Genomic DNA, 16,432 nt, shown 5'->3' with positions numbered 1-16,432 from the left:
AAGAGAGGCATTTCAAATGAAACCGGTAAGTTATAAAGATTTGTCTTTTCTTACTAAACCAGCCCACGCCTTTCCCAAAGGAGTATCAAGAAGAGATTGTAACATGCGTATCTTGCATATTGATTTTTCCCCCCAAAGATCTAAATGGGAATCATAAATAGTAATTTAGCCTAATATCCTTATGCAATAATATCACTATCCCATTTCATATTTAAAATCTGAATCCTCAAAACAAATACAACCTACAACAGAAAGGCTCTGCCTTGGCTCAGAATACTCTAATCACAAAGCCATCTTTTATAACTTCAAAGTTGCAGAGAAGAACAAAATCAAATTTTATCCTACAACGCAGAATCAAAGCATTCTGAAAATTACTAAAACTATACAGTGCACAATGCAAGTAACATAAAACCACGTTTAAAGAGATCCAGTGTGATACATAGAAAAGGCTGCACTAAGACTCTGAATTCTCCAACCTTGGAGGTTTCCAAGACCCAACTGGATAAAGCCCTGAGCAACCTGGTCTTGAGTTCAGAGTCGGCCCTTCTTTGACGAGGAAGTTGGATTAGAGACCACCTGGGATCATTTCCAACCTGAACTGTCCTATAATCTCTCACAATCCAGCACAACCTGGATTGCACCCTGAAAGTTAACTGTTATGAACCCGAACTGTGTTCTCTACTTGTGGCAATAATGAAAATTTGACCTTAAACCTTCTAAACTGCACAGTATTAGTCACTGTTCTTCAGAAACCAATAACTAAAAATTCTACATGAAAACAAATACCGTAAAGAACTTCTGATACCTTGACTTAGTATTGCTGGAAATAAATCAAAAGAAATTTGAACACGATGAAAATTATTAATTATAGCCTGAGTTTATCACATCATCAAAAGCCTGTGTATTTTTTACTGTCTACAGCAAAAAGCTAAGATTTATCTTACAATCAGAAGGTAGATGTGCCCCTGCTTCTCCTTCATAAAATCAAGAGCACTTGTTTGTACAGAAAGAACATTTAAACTCCCAAGAGACAAGAGAGATGACTTTCTAGATCTAGTGAACAATAGTACAGAAACACATAGTATACAAGATACAATCTTCAAAGTAGACAGCTTCAGAACATTTAAAGTGTTGCTCTTGGTGCACTTAGAATCTCTCAACACAGTCCAGTAAGGTGGCATCTACAGGCTACAGCACATACCCATTAAATTCTGTTTGCATCTACTACAAGTCTGTTTTTATTTCTCCTCCTTCCACTCTATTCAGAACTATTTCCTAACCTCCTTCTAAAAAGTTGCATACTCATCCTCTCAAGGGAAAACCTTATTTATACAGCAAATGAGGAGGGGAAGAAAAACATACACAAGAAAATCATGTTCTTTATACTCTAGGCAATCATCATAACTGAAATGCTTTCTTTAGCCTACTTTTCTCAAAAGTGTTTCCTAATGAACAGAAAAGATATATCCAAGAGATTTTGACCTCATGACAGTTACTAAATGGACAGAACAGATGTGACAACAGCTGCATTTACTTCCAAGGAAATTTTACAAAGCACACTTGAGTTTTAAGATTACAACAACTGATTTTTCAGTCAAATAAACAAGAAATATTAAAAGTCTCTTTCCTACTAGGCAAAACACACTCTTGGATCACACTTACCATTTTCATCTCCAGCTGTTTTCCGACCATCCTCTGGGGAAACATGCACCAGCTGCAGAATAAGGGGTCTCCGGGTGACAACTCCAGTGCCTCGTGGGAGCAGATCCCTCCCCACGAGACTTTCCAACACAGAACTCTTTCCACTGCTCTGAAAATTGGAATACAGCTACATGATTTTCTTGAACATAAAAAAGCTGTAATACTTTAATTTTAGCTTGTTTTCGTAATTCCTGCAAACAGTGCTCTATTCTGTTCTCTGCTATTCAGTGCCCAAAGGTGCATCTGACAGACTCGCTACCACACAATTTAACCTCCTGTCAGTGTTAACATGGGCTGGATACATACTACCAGGAACATTATACAAAAGAATATGAACACTTGAGTATGACAAGCTATTACCATCTCATATTCCTTTCAGTATTTTTTCAAAAGTTTCATTTTTACTTCAAAAGTTCATACTCTAAATATATAAACAAATATTGGCTTATATTGTCTCTTTCCCACCCTGTGTATATACAAGTATTTGCAACTGAATTCACTGCAAACATCGTCTACATAATAACAAACTGTAAAAATCTGTGGAGTACTTAAAAGCTGTGAAATTAAAAATTCACTTCTGAGAGTCTAAACTTAAAAGCTGTCTCCTGTAGCACTTTTGTATAAAATGCAGATTTGGGCTACATGGTCCGATAAGCAGCTGTGGGCTTTAAGAGTGATTCAAGGCTATGTTAAAACTAAGAATAAACAATAGACCCAGATACGGCAACATAATACTTTGTAAGTCTGACCAGTAAGTTCTCTTAAGAGAACTGTATTAAACTCTTCCTGTGTTCCGTAGCTGAAAAGTCAACATGGGCATACCATGGAAAAAAAATGCCCCAACAATCACCACTGCCAGCGAGGAAATGTTTCTATATTAATGCTAATACCAAACAATTCTCTAAAAAAAAAAAAAAAAAACCCAAACAAACACAAAAAACCCAACAGACGCTTCTGACAGCTAGAATGTGCATTACTGCTATACAACCTCTATTCAGCTTATCAGTTCTGAGAGAACAATTTGAGACTTCAAGTAAATCATAAAATAAGTACAGAACCTAGCATAACATGAAATAGAAGCATTGTCAAATCTTTTAAATATCATACATTTAGTGACATTTTAGGTGATTTGTAAAAATGAAAAATAGATCACCAGAGATTCAGAAACAGCACTACCAGCACATTTCTACCAGTGCAGTAAAAAAAGACAGGAAGATATTACATGAGAGCAATAGAATCTATTAGAATAGGACTTCTATGCAGAAGCATGAAATAAATATTAAAATAAATATTAAAATACAAGTTCTAACCCCTATAAAGCTTGAATAATGAAAACAATGAAAGCTCTCTTTTCTTCTAACACTTTACTGTATAAGTAAGCTTTATGGTACAGAAAAATGCTGTTTTATCAACAGTGTCATTCATCTCAATAGTTGAATAACAAACCAATGCAGATGGAGTGTATTTTGTCACAGTAAATCTAAGTCAAATTTGACAACAGTGAGGTCAACTGTCTAGAAAGAGTAGGTTGAAGGACAGTGTCACAAGAAACAGAAATACAGCCTTATTAAGATTTTGTGCTTTAAAAAACCCTGCTAGATTTAATTGGTCATTTGCTTCTCTGATCAGCTTTCAGCAATTTCCATGCAAGTAGCCTAAGATGAAAACACATACACTTCAGAGCAAAAAAACTACAAACCCCATCTTAAGAAACTTCACAATTTAAAACAGATGGAATGCCTGCTCAAAATGATGAGACGTGATAAACGTTCATCATCTGCACTGGAGTGGGGGGAACCCAGAACCACCAGGGTTTCATTTATCAAAAATATTCTTAACATCTCTCAAGCAAGTTTTTTTACACATGCGTAAAATGATCACTCAGTCTCAAAAGGCTGGAGGCGAGACTTAGATGAAGGGGCTTCTCCTGGAATAATCCAAGCAGAAATAGCTGAAGTCCTTACCAAGAACCTAATCAAGACATGAAACCAAACCCCATGGGACAAGTTGCTGCACACTACTGATTACTGTTTAGTACTTTTGGAAACAGCAGCATTGCAGGAAGCTCAGATGGGCACACACCAAGCTAGGTATGGAACTAAAACACCACTCCCACAGTTATTTTCGGATGTAGAAGGAATGATCTGGATCTTTTGCAAATGTGAAGTCATTCATTAGATGAGACAGTAGAGTACTCCACACAACAGGAAATTTGTTTCAAATTGCGTTACGTTCCCTCATTAAAGCAATCTGTTCTTGGAACATAATACAGTTTCTAATGACGCAGTTCTTAATCTGGACCCTGTACACATCCATTACCAAGAATCGTCTGGAAGCATAATAAAAAAAGCAGTAAACACAAAGCTGGATATTTTTCTGACAGTGTGGGGAAGTGAGCGTATCGGTCTGTCCAGAATATAAATTCAGTTCAGCCAGTTCTCCATACAACATGCATAGACAGAGACTAATGATGGTGACCAAAGGTACCACAGAATTTTAGGACTAAGTCTGCAGTAGCATCACACTTGTGCTGTCATGTCATTGGAATGCTCATCATGATTTTAGTCACAGACTGAAATGCATAAACTCATTTCATGACAGATCCAGAAAAGCATGAACAAATCCTAACCTTTTATGGTAGATGAGTCAAGTTTTCCTCTGGACCCTAATACCTGATCCTAATCTGAAATATCTACAAACTGTGATATCTAGAGGAACTCCATACGGATTGCTCAGAAAAAAGGGGCAAATACACAAACATCTTGATGTCTGCTGCTTCTTTAACCATTCTGTTAAAATTCCGTTTCAATGTTTAACATATTCCTCTGATGTTAACTGTCATCAGTCTCACAGATAAACACCTGAGTTTGATGCATGGTAAAACCATTTTTTCCCAAAAGTACTAAGAAGAGATGATGCACCCAAGAACTTAAATGTTTTGTCTCAATTCACACTGACAATTTATATGATTTAAATCTCATCAGCTTCCTCACTGGTTCCTTAACATTTATGTTTTCATTATTGAAATATCACCTTCTGGTTAATCTAAAACAATCAAGGATGATGTGCACAAAAACAGAAAAACAACTGTGCACTTTTTCTTGCAAATTAGAAAGCTGAAACCTGTAGGAACTGAGATCCACTCCAGAAAGCCAGTCTCTCTACCGCTTAACAGTCCTAATGATCTTCCTTCCATCTTCTTGCTTCTGATGATCCTTCACTTCTTTACTTGTCCCTGCATATTTCAACTGTGTGCCTTTAAGTATCAAAAGGCATTTGCTCTCAACCATTATATTAATGCTTATGAGAAAATCAGGATTGCAGCCTGCTGTATTACTAACCACACTCTTCAGGAATTCAGAAGAAGCAGACAGCAGTGGATAACTTATATAATTGTCCAGCTTCATTAACAGCAAGAGATGTTACTTTCAAAAACACTTCTGGGCTGCTGACAAACCAAATTGAAGAGACTCTATTGAAAATTTTGAAGTAACACTATGAACAACCGTTCACATTCATACATCCCAAACATTTACTTCACTGGGTTGCTTATTCTTCCTCCAAGTCCTCATTAGTATTCCCAGTTTCAGAAGACTTGCACCATACAGCATGCAAAGATACCTTCTCCATATCCAAAAGAGAATCCTGACTCAATCCTCTTCCACTATTGATAGTTAACCTCTACTTTGAGCTCCATTTATAGATACAAAGGCCTAGAAGACTCTGCTGGTGAAGACCAAGGCGAAGAAAGGCCAAGTGCCTCCACCTTGTCCATAGTCACAGCCACTAAATCACACATCACAGTCAGCAGCAAGCCTGTACTTCCCTCATTTCTTTTTTTATTTTCCTTAACTGTTGATGCAGCATTGAAAGTTCTTCTTTTTGCCTTTTATGTCCTTTACCAGTCCAACTCTAGTGGAATGTTTCTTTCTTAATACCATCTCTGCATATGCAGGAAGTATTTTTATATCCTTGAGTGAGCTTGTCCTCACTTCTACCTCCTGCATGTGTCTTCTGCATCCACACTCAGTCATGAGTTCCCTCCACGCTGCTCTCTTTACTGTCTACTCATTTCCCTGAGCATTTGTATGGATTACTGTTTCACACTCCAATGATGTTGTCCTTAAAGGCATGCCGGGTCTTTTGAGCTTCACTGTCCTATAACTCACTGGGTCCCACGAATTAGCTCAGTAAATAAGCCAAAGTCTGCTCCTATTCTTATGAAGTCTGCACAGCAAGAAGGCATTAAACAGATGTCTAAGCTGGAGCATCACTGATCCACAAGAACCATGAGATTTTTTTACAGTCATTTGCTCCAATTGTTGACTGTCTCATTTTAACAGCTGCAACAAAATTAAAGTCATTTTGCAAGAATCTGCAGTCTTGTTTCTGTCTGTCTTTAGACTTCATTATCCCTCTGCGGGGCTAATATGAAATAAACAATCTGTGGGAAAAAAACTTTAGAATAAACTTGTCCAATTGGGGAACTTTGAACAAGAAAACTGGTTGAAAGGGGTGTAAATTTTGCTCATTGTTTTTGATAGGGCAAACTAATAAATTTTTTAACTCATCAAATAGGAAAAAGCTGCAAAGAACTCCTGCACCACAATTCAGATTTACTACAGTGCACCACAAGAAAATAAAAAGGCAGTGATATCACTATTCCCTATGATTTTTTCAGTGGCACAAAAATAGCAAACATTTGAGTAAGGGACTGTAAAGTAGAAGAGATTTCTCAGTGAGACCTAATAATTCCTGAAGAAATCTCTTACAAAAAAGCAACGCATCTGCTTTGACACCTGAGACAATGGTGGCAATTTTTCAGTTTTCTGTCATAGAAGAATTACAAAAGTGCTGCTGGGTAAATCATGCCCTTAGCAACACATACACATACAGTTTACTAATTTTTAAATTTAACGGGAAGTACAAGCCAATACATTTTGCTGGGAACTCATCCACAGGAATATTACCCAGATAGGTGCTCTGAAAAGAAATTCTCTGCAGCAGCTATGCTGGAAGAGTTCAGCACGCTATCATCAAAGAGCAGCAAGATTTTTTTTTTCTTTCCTTCTTTTGCAATCATGAATTATTCCAAAATAAAAGGTCAGTACACATCCTAGTCCACAGCAGCTGCACAAGAGAACTGCTCTGGTTGGAAGAGCTACTGCAGCAAAATTTTCCTATATGAACTAGGGACACGCAAGCTAGACTGGTTCTAAGCCGTCAACAAATTTTAAAACTTATTTACTAATCAGAAGAGAATTTTGAAATCATAAGCAGGCCAAACGAATAACAGTAAGATATCCTGTGAAACAAAATTATACTTCTAGAACGATGCAGAAGAGCTAACAGGCTGATCCCAGCTGCAGAAAGCACTGAAACCAGCATAATGCACTGCTGGTTGTTGCAAAATACATTTTCTCTGTGAAAGATCTTGTCTGTATCTCAAGACTGTTGCTCCCAAAGGCAATTCCCCATTTCCTTGAATGACGAGCTCTTCTGAATCAGTCATGAAGAAACTGTAAACTCCCTCCACAAAAGACAGCTTACGTACAAGTAGTAAAAAAAGCCAAAATTTGCACAGCTTAGTCAAAAATTCTTCAGAAATCCTGTATTACATCATATCTAAAAAAATATATATATATATACCCACTCCATTCTCATCTTTCTACAACTGTGTATTCTCTCCACTCTTCCAGAATAACTGGGTGTTTGCAAACAGCAAAATCAGTACCTTCATTTAAAATATGCTTAATATTGCTTTCATATTAAAATCTGTAGCGATTAAAGGCAGTTATTAGACTATTAGACCTCTAATTCTACTTAAATTCATACAGTCTGCACACAGATACAGCGAAAATGCCATCCTTCCAATCACAGAAGCCTTCAGGACCTAAAAAGTATAGCTATTCAGAAACTGAGAGGGCCCATCAGAGAGAAGAAATAACCATAACACCACATGTTGTTTGTACTATATAACTTTAGCAGTAAAATTCATATTAGGTTTGGTAAATGTAAGCAGCCAATTAATGTCAGTCTCACTTTGCTGCTTGTCTGCAACAGACACCAGAGCAGTTAGGGCATGCTTTGACAGGAGGAAGAGATGGCAAAAGAGAAACAGTTCTGCCCAAAACCAGATACAGTGAATGTCAGGTATCAAAACAAACAAACAAAACTAGGAAGTCTGCAAAACATTTGAGAAAAAACCAAGCTCTCCCCAGCCAGCACTGAAGCTATGCTCTAGCCATGCTTTTACAAATGGAGATACTAATATCTTTCTGTATCTGCTTGAAATGCCGAGGAAGATCCCTGGACAAAATAAAAAAATAAAAATAAAAAAAAAAACAAAAAACAAACAAATAAGAGAGAAGGAAGATATTCCTGGGCTGAGCTTGGCAGAGAGTTTTCCTGGTTGCTTGGTACAAGCTGGATTTTCCTTTACCCCAACTCATCTTTTTGCGAACGCAACGCAGGATACAGTGAATAAACTGAATAAGCTGAAGTGGCTTAAACTTCTGTTCCCCTGACGTTCCCTGACAGGGAAAGGTCATAGAAGCTCTGTAGAGCACCTGAAGTTTAAGACCACAAAGTCCGTCCATCAAAACAGTTGCTTTCATACAGCACTGTATTCTCCTCATCCCTGTAGCCAGGACTGTGCATTAGTTTCCCACCTAAGCTGCCAACTTCTTAACAAGCCAATTACCATCATAACTGTTTCATCTAACAGAATATACAGTTATGCACATTCAAATAGTCAGGGCTCATCTGTTATCTCAGATCAAGAAACACCCCACCTCGGCAACAAAAATTGGTTTAGCATTGAAATATCAAACATGACACTTAGTCCAAACAGCCAGAAGAGAGCCACAAAGGGTAACAAACCAGTTGTTTCAGATGGAAACATCCAATAAAAAAGTCTATGTTTTAAATAGGGAGCTGAGTTTACAACTTCTAAGCGCCCAAATAGCAGAAGTAGTACATAAACATACACATGAAACGTAATTTTAAAATCTTATAGTGAATTTCATTAGTTGCTAGATCAATTTCACCATGATGTCTTTACCAGAATAATACTACCAAAAGCAAATAAAGCCCACAAATTGTTTTTATGTCAGTATTGGAAGAATTTTGCCACTAAACTGAAACTGAAGTTTGTACACAACTAGGCTGATAAATTCTAAAAACAGTAAAACGGATTCCAAAAATTAATAACCTGAAAAAAATAAAGGCAAATCATTTTTACACATCTCTAGGCAGAGATTTTGTTGTTTAATGGGTACAGTAGGCATTTCATTTTTGTGATAACATCTATATGCCCCTAACATACAAAAGGCCATACCTAACCAACTTCTTTTCTTCCCCTCGCTTCATTTTATTAGTTTTAATGTGCTTGGTTGAGGCACTTCAGTAGCACCTTGTTATCCCTTACAAGCACAGATCATAAAGTATTTAGATAAAAGATTTCAGAAGGTTGGGCATTACAGTATTGTTGAAAAAGTACTGTTTGTACAGTATTATATACAGTGTGGACATTTTTTTGCAATTCACTATTTTAGTTCTAAAAATTGAATCAAAACACTGAATCAGGGAAAAAAATAGAACACCTATGTAGGTATAGAAAAAAAAAACTGAAATAGTGATGAAATTCTGGCAGTCCAAGGGCGTCCTCAGGGTTCTATCAGCAGCAGAGCCTTCAATTTGCTGAAGAGATCCTGTGATACAGAAATAACTTACATGGTATTTATGTGGAGAACAAGAAGGAATTCTCATATGACCGAGTCACAGGAACACCACTAGAAGATGGGTGAAAGGCTCGCTAAATGTGTGAAATTTACTGAGAAATATTTTGTAATTAGTTTCATTAAGACATTTCAATTGCTCAGAACACAAGTGTGGTAGGAAATCAATCCCAAAACAACAGAGAAGGGGCAAAGGAGACATGGGAAACAGAAAACATGCAAAGCTAAATCGAGGATTATAAGCAGCTTCTAGTTCTACATACTCTACAGAAAGAATTAACTTGATGCACGGAAGTAGACATAAATGAGAAGTAAAGCCAGACACAAGTGCAAAACAACACAAGAGTTGAGAAGAGATACAGAAGACAAGTGAGAAAAAAAAAACAGCAAAACGTACTCAAAAAGCATTTTTCTTCTCCTTGATGAATATGTAGAAACGTCATTTAAGAAAAGCAACAGGCAAAGTGGAAAGAGGGAGGAAAAAAGCATAAATGAATTAGGAGTTACAGAAATTTTAACTGCAGCATTTGTTTCCTACAAAGAAAAATGCATGTGTAAAATTCAAAATTGTTTGCGAATATTATTCAAAGAAAAAAAGTAAAGACTGCATGTGCCAGTAGGCTACAAACAAAACTACCATGTGAACAAACTTAAATGCCACACAGTACTTAACCAAAAATATCTCAAGAAAAAACTACTTCAAGGCATAGTTCAAAAAGCATGGAAGCAAGCTACCAGTAACAAAACTATTAAGCTTTAAGGCCATACTTGAGAAATGCCCAAATATCTGGTCTACAATAAACTAACTTTGAGTGAATAAAATCGTAAAATGTTATTTAACTTATTTTAATATTTATTGCATAGAATAAACTTCTATAGAATCACCAAGTCAGTGAAGACAATTACTTCTTCTAACTAAGCAGACTAAAAACAAAAAAAAAAAGATACAGTCTGCTAGACATTTTGTTATAAACTACCCTGGAGTCTATAAAGGATACTGTTTTGTCGTGCTAAGAAATATCATACTAATTCAAGAGGTTTTATGAATATAATGAATGCAGCACTGAATGGATATTAATGCTGACAGGTGGACTATGGAAGTCAAACGCATGTTAATATTGTCTTAACTCTTGGTATCAAATTATGATACTGAGAACGCACTTATGAGGAGTTAAGTAGGACAAACTTGTTTAAAGGGACTATTTTAAAAAATACCAATTCACTGCATTTCCTAAAGTGAAACAGAAAAAAACACTTTCTTAATTTTACACAGAAAAATGCCACACCTCTGCCTTGTACTTCCTCTCACAGAACTAAACTAAAACAAAATAAAAGAAACCACAAACAAAACAAAGTTTGTGTGATTTTTTTAATGTAAAGGAGAATCTCTTCATAAAGTGATGGACTCCTGTCAACTACAAAAATAGCAAGTACCTAATATAGCTTACCAGTGCAACGTCTCCCCCACCCAATTTAAGCTCTTTAGATCTATTTTATAAAGTGACTCATACAAAGTCAATTAATCTATCTGGAATTTATTGATAAAACAGAATGACAGTCAGTTGTCTCACAACCAGTTCAACAGTGTAGCTGCTTTTGAGCAAACCTATTCCACGCTTCAGCAATGTGCAAGCTTTAAACATACAGCTCACGTGTTTTAAGTCATGTAATGAAATTCCTGACAGCGGAGTAATTACTGCCTCAGGTAAACGATATCACAAATTCAAATACTGTTAATGTTATAGAAACAAAAAGCAAGATCCATAAACTTCTTGTTTTAGTTGTGTTTAATGTTTCATTTTTGATTCCCCTGACTGCTGCAGTTCTGGTCACACACATTTCGCTGCTAAAAGTTTTGCTGGAGAGCGGCATCCCATTGGAATATATCCGAAGTTGCCTGAGCTATCTTCAAGCCCAGCGGCAGCATTATCGGGCTGAAATGCACACATCATGACAGACGAGAAAGGTCAGCTTCGCCTCTCACCTTCACTCCCCATCACCAGCCAAGACAAAGAGGTTCAAATGGCAGAACTCACAGCAAGAGAAAATGGTCCCACGCCTGCAAGATGCTATTCCACTACTACATCCCTTTTCCTCAGCCCCCACTTCGGGGCGGCTGTCAGAAACGGGAAGATCCCGACTTGCGATGACGGTCACGCTGAAGCCCAGGGCCATCCACACTCCTCGAGCTCCCCGGCCGCTCAAAGCATCGTCGAGAGGCACAAAGCGGGGAGGAGGACGGTAGAAATGAATCATAAAATCATAGAATCGCAGAGTGGTTTGGGTTGGAAGGGACTTTAAAGATCATCCAGTTCCAAACCCCCTGCCGTGGGCAGGGACACCTCTCGCTTGATGAGGCTGCCCAAGGCCCCATCCAACTTGGCTTTGGACACCTCCAGGGATGGGGCATCCACAGTTCCCTGGCCAACCTGTGCCAGTGCCTCACCACCCTCATCATCAAGAATTTCTTCCTAATGTCTAAACTAAACCTTCCCCCTTTCACTTTGAAGCCATTCCCCCCTTGTAGCGCTACATGCCCTTGTAAAAAGTCCCTCCCCAGAGCTTTCTTGCAGGCTCCTTTCAGATGCTGGAAGGCTGCCCGAGGCCCCATCCAACATGGCCTTGGGCACCTCCAGGGACGGGGCATCCACAGCTTCCCTGGGCAAAGAGGCGCTGCCCTTGCAAATGGTGGGGAAGCAAACGGAGCCCGGGGAGGGAGCGGGGAAGGACGTGGGTTTGCCCGCCTCGGCTGCCCGCGTCCCCGCGTGCCCTTGGCGGAGGCTGCGGCGGGTGCCCGGGCTTCGCCCCCCGCGCGGCGAGGGCCCGCGCCGCCTCACCTGCGTGCCCACCACCACGATCTGCGGCAGCTGGATGATGTCGGCCCCCACCGTGTTGAACACGTCCTGCAGCTTGTTAATCACGGGAATCAGCGCCTCCATAGCGCCCCGGGGAGGGAGGGGGGGAAGGTGGGTGGGGAGGGCGAAGGACGGGGAAGGCGTCGGCGATGAATGGGCGCGACGGGCAACGGCTCCGTCAACCGCCCCCTGCGCCTGCCGCCATCGGTGCCCTCCCCCGCGCACGGCGCCGCTCCCAGCAGCCTCTGCGCGTCCGCCGCGGGGCATCATGGGAATCGTAGTTCGCACATACACGCAGAGGGGCAGATACACGGGCGCATACACACAGAGACAGATGCAGATACAGAGGCAGACACAGACACATACAGAGACACACAGGCACATACAGAGACACACAGACGTACACAGAGACACACACACACTCCCCTCCCGCTGGGAGTCATAGACGCATAGAATGGTTTGGATTGGAAGGGACCTTAAAGACCATCCAGTTCCAAAACCCCTGCCACAGGCAGGGACACCTCTCACCAGACCATCTAAGCTGGCCTTGAACACTTCAGAAATGGGGCATCCACAGCTTCCCTGAGCGACTTGTGCCAGTGTTTCACCACGAAGAATTTCTTCCTAATGTCTAGTCTAAACCTTCCCCCTTCCAACGTAAAGCCATTCCCCCTTGTCCTGTCACTCCATGCTCTTGTAAAAAGTCCTTCCCCAGCTTTCCTGTAGCCCCTTTTAAGTACTGAAAGGCTGTAAGGTGTCCTCAGAGCCCTCTCTTCTCCAGGCTGAACCACCAACTCTCTCAGCCTGTCCTCATTAGCAGAGATACTCCAGCCCTCTGATCACCTTCATAGCCCTCCTCTGGACCCATTCCAACACTTCCATATCCTTCTTATGATGGGGATTCCAGAACTGGACACGGTACTCCAGGTCGAGACTCATAAGAGTGGAGCAGATGAGAGGCAAAAAAAACAGTGTATCCAGCACAGAGTAGAACACTTAACATTGTTGTAAAACTTTGTGATGAAGGCCCTTAATGACCTAATAGTGAGAGTTTCTTGTTGGTGTTTCTCCCAGCAGCTTCCTCCATTAGCTTTCAATGTTCTGAAGCCAGTTTCTCTTAGACATCATGAATATCAGGATGTTATTTGGCATCTGTCTCTCCTGCTTCTGGGACAATAGCAAATGTTCCCCATGTTGTGTGCCTGACACAGTAAATACTTTTTCTAATGGTTTGCCAGTCCCTGTCTAGCATAGATCCTTGTCTCTTCACCTTTCTTCAGTCCCTGGAAGGAAAAGAAAAGAAAGGAGGGAAAAAAAAGAAAGCATTCCTGTTGCACAGGAACAGGAGCTGCTGAGTCCTAAAGCAGATAGGTAACACTGGCTTATTTCTCTATGCAAATTTCTTTTCTCCTGTAACTTTCATCTTGCCATATGGACTCTTGGACACCACTATGAAATGGAGCACGTGCAATCTGTTTTAAATTTCAATTTAGAAGAGAAGTGGGACATCTCAGAAAGAACGGGTTGTGGAAGGGACAGGTGGATGAGGTGCTGAGGGGCATAGTTTAGGGATTGTTAGGAATGGTTGGACTCGATGATCCAGTGGGTACTTTCCAACCTAGTGATTCTATGAGTCTATGAATGTAAAACTGGAATAGGGTCAGGGAGAGACAACAAGATTGATGAGAGATGTGGAGCATCTCCAGTATTATGAACAACTAAGTAAGTGTGGACTCTTCACTCTACAAAAGAAATGGCAAGGGGGAGGGAGACTTTTAGCCTAGAGAAAAGAAGGCCGAGGGAAGACCTTATAAGTCAACAATTACCTGAAAGGAAGTTGTAGCAAGGTGGCTGTTGGTCTCTTCTCTCAAGTGACAGGCAATAGGATGACAGGAAATGGCATCAAGTTGCACTAGAGAAGGTTCAGATTAGACATCAGGAAAAATTTCTTCACCGAAAGGGTTATCAGGCACTGGCACAGGCTGCCCAGGGCGATGGTTGAGTTGCCATTCCTGGAGGTATTTAAAAGACTGGTAGATGAGGTGCTCAGTGATACGGTTTAGTAGTGGTCAGGTACGGCTGGACTTGATGATCTCAAAGGTCTTTTCCAACCTAGCCATTCTATGACTGTATGACTAGAGATCTGTGTGATCATTAGCAGCCTGGAGCTGGTTGACAAGTGTCCGTTTTGTTTACTCTCCCTTCCAATACAAATATTTTGGGAGCATTTAATGAATCTAGAAGGAGCCAGATCGGAACAAAACAAAGAAAGTGAGCCCTCATGGGTGGGTTGTTTTACTCCTTGCCAAAGGATATTTTAGACAATAAAAGTTTAAAAATTATTCAGATGGTGTCTGGACAAGTTTAAGGAAATATATTGCACGTAAATAAATATCTATGTCAGAATCAAATCTAGCTCTGGATGTTTCTGAGCTGGCAATGGTTGGAAACTGGGATAGTATCATGCAGAAGCACTGTGTGTGCTTGCAGTTTAGTCTGTCCCAGTATTGCTAGTCTAAGAATTTTATCTGTATAATATTTCAAGGAGCAAAGAGAGAAAATATGAATTGCTGAGATAACCTAGTCTACCTTACAGAGATGTCAAAAGATCTATTGGGGCTGGATACCCATGTGGAGATGGATGGCTCAAACAGATGAAGTGAATTAATGAAGGAAAGCAGGAGGAAAATACTAAAGAGGTTATAAAACTAAGAAACATCAGAATGCAAAGTTCAACGCGTACGTTTGTCTAAAAAGTGGGAGCTATGAAGTGTCATGTTCTGCAGCAACTTATGAAATCCAGCAGTTACATCAGCCCAGTTAAGGACTGTGCCAAAGCAATAAACATTTTAAAAAGCCATGGTCATCTGTAGCTTTAACTCTAACTTTCCATGGTAGACTTATGTTGTACTGAGCAAGAAATTCAAATATCTGATAAAAGGCAGTAGTAGTCAGACTGGTTATTTACTAAAAGTTAACTGATGTGAGGAGATAGGAACTGCCACACTGAATCCAGCCTGATATCAATTCACCTCAAAAAATCTCATCTCTAAGACTGTCCAGCATCTGCTTTCTGGGTAAAATATAAAAAAATGCAGTAATAGGACCTTCTGATTCCAAAATTGTGTATGAAATAATTCTTATATTTCTGTAAGATCCAAAGCAGACAGTTCTATATATCTTCCATTTCATGTTACTGGAAACTAGATTGCTTTATTTATCATGTAATAGTCTTTTGTCTCATCAGGTTAAATTCTTGACTCCAATGACTTCCTGAGACAGTAAATTTCATGATCTAATTATGCATAGTGCAAAAATTCAATTTGATGTCAGTTTTAAATTTGTCATCTTCTAATTTCATTGTAAGCCTCCTTGGTTTTATGTTTAAAGTCAGGACAACAAGATTTCCAGTCTTTGTTTTCCATTATATGCATTTCTGATCCTTGTGCATCATCATCTGCTTGTAGTTTTCCTCAGACAGCTGGAGTCTCCTTATATTGACATACCGACAGTGGTGGACGAGTCGTTTGCCATTTAATTTATGCCAGATAAGGAGACTACAAACTAGCACCTCAGAAAAGCATGTTTCCTTGCCATCATATTTGGCTAGAGAAAGAAATATTTGACTAACATACTGAAATGTATCAAGCATGTAGCGTAACATTTGCGCTGCATACATAGTCATACTACTTTGTACTGTACAAATGGTATTAGCAAAATACTTTTGTAAATTGTTCTTTGATAATATCACCTTTTGGAACTATGCAATAGAGCGATTATGTAGGTCTGGCAGAGCCTGGTTTTTACGTGAAGCCAAACTGAATGGTATTTTTGTATTAACCAGAGCAACCCCATGACAGATGTAACTAAGACACTTTCTAATGGTACTTACACCAGACATCTGCACAGTAAATGCCACTGAAAGCTGAAGTAAATAAATTCCTGAAATCCTTTGACAGAATGACCCTTCATTTGGATGTTTTACACAGATCTTCCAAGCTGATGGATTCTAAATCTTGATCTTTTTTTTTTCCAGAAGAGACAGAAAAAAAAGAGGTTTCAAATCCATAGACCAGGGAGTCTGCAGAATAGGCAAACTGAGCTCCCCTACTCACTTCAACTGTCTGTGAGAAGGTC

The 16,432-nt window shown here is 39.5% G+C and overlaps 1 protein-coding gene across 4 annotated transcripts in view; it reads right to left on the bottom strand.

Annotated features, from left to right (window-relative positions):
* The window catches only part of DNM1L (dynamin 1 like), a 41,344-nt gene extending 28,833 nt beyond the window's left edge, over positions 1 to 12,511 (bottom strand). For 3 of the 4 annotated variants that reach the window (XM_054063218.1, XM_054063211.1, XM_054063226.1), the window contains exons 1-2: positions 12,278 to 12,510; positions 1,663 to 1,810 (exon numbers count right to left, since the gene is read on the bottom strand). In XM_054063218.1, coding sequence (XP_053919193.1) covers positions 1,663 to 1,810; positions 12,278 to 12,379 — 250 coding nt within the window. In that variant the 5' untranslated portion in view covers positions 12,380 to 12,510. Of the gene's footprint in view, positions 1 to 1,662; positions 1,811 to 12,277 lie in introns of all 4 variants that reach the window. The other variant, XM_054063206.1, reaches the window with a different exon arrangement.
* Positions 12,512 to 16,432: the final 3,921 nt, after the last annotated feature.

The sequence above is a fragment of the Cuculus canorus genome, chromosome 1 (genome assembly GCF_017976375.1).
Source record: "Cuculus canorus isolate bCucCan1 chromosome 1, bCucCan1.pri, whole genome shotgun sequence".
NCBI lineage: Eukaryota > Metazoa > Chordata > Aves > Cuculiformes > Cuculidae > Cuculus > Cuculus canorus.
Note: the sequence above shows the minus strand (reverse complement) of the source record. Positions and strands in the feature narration are given on the sequence as shown.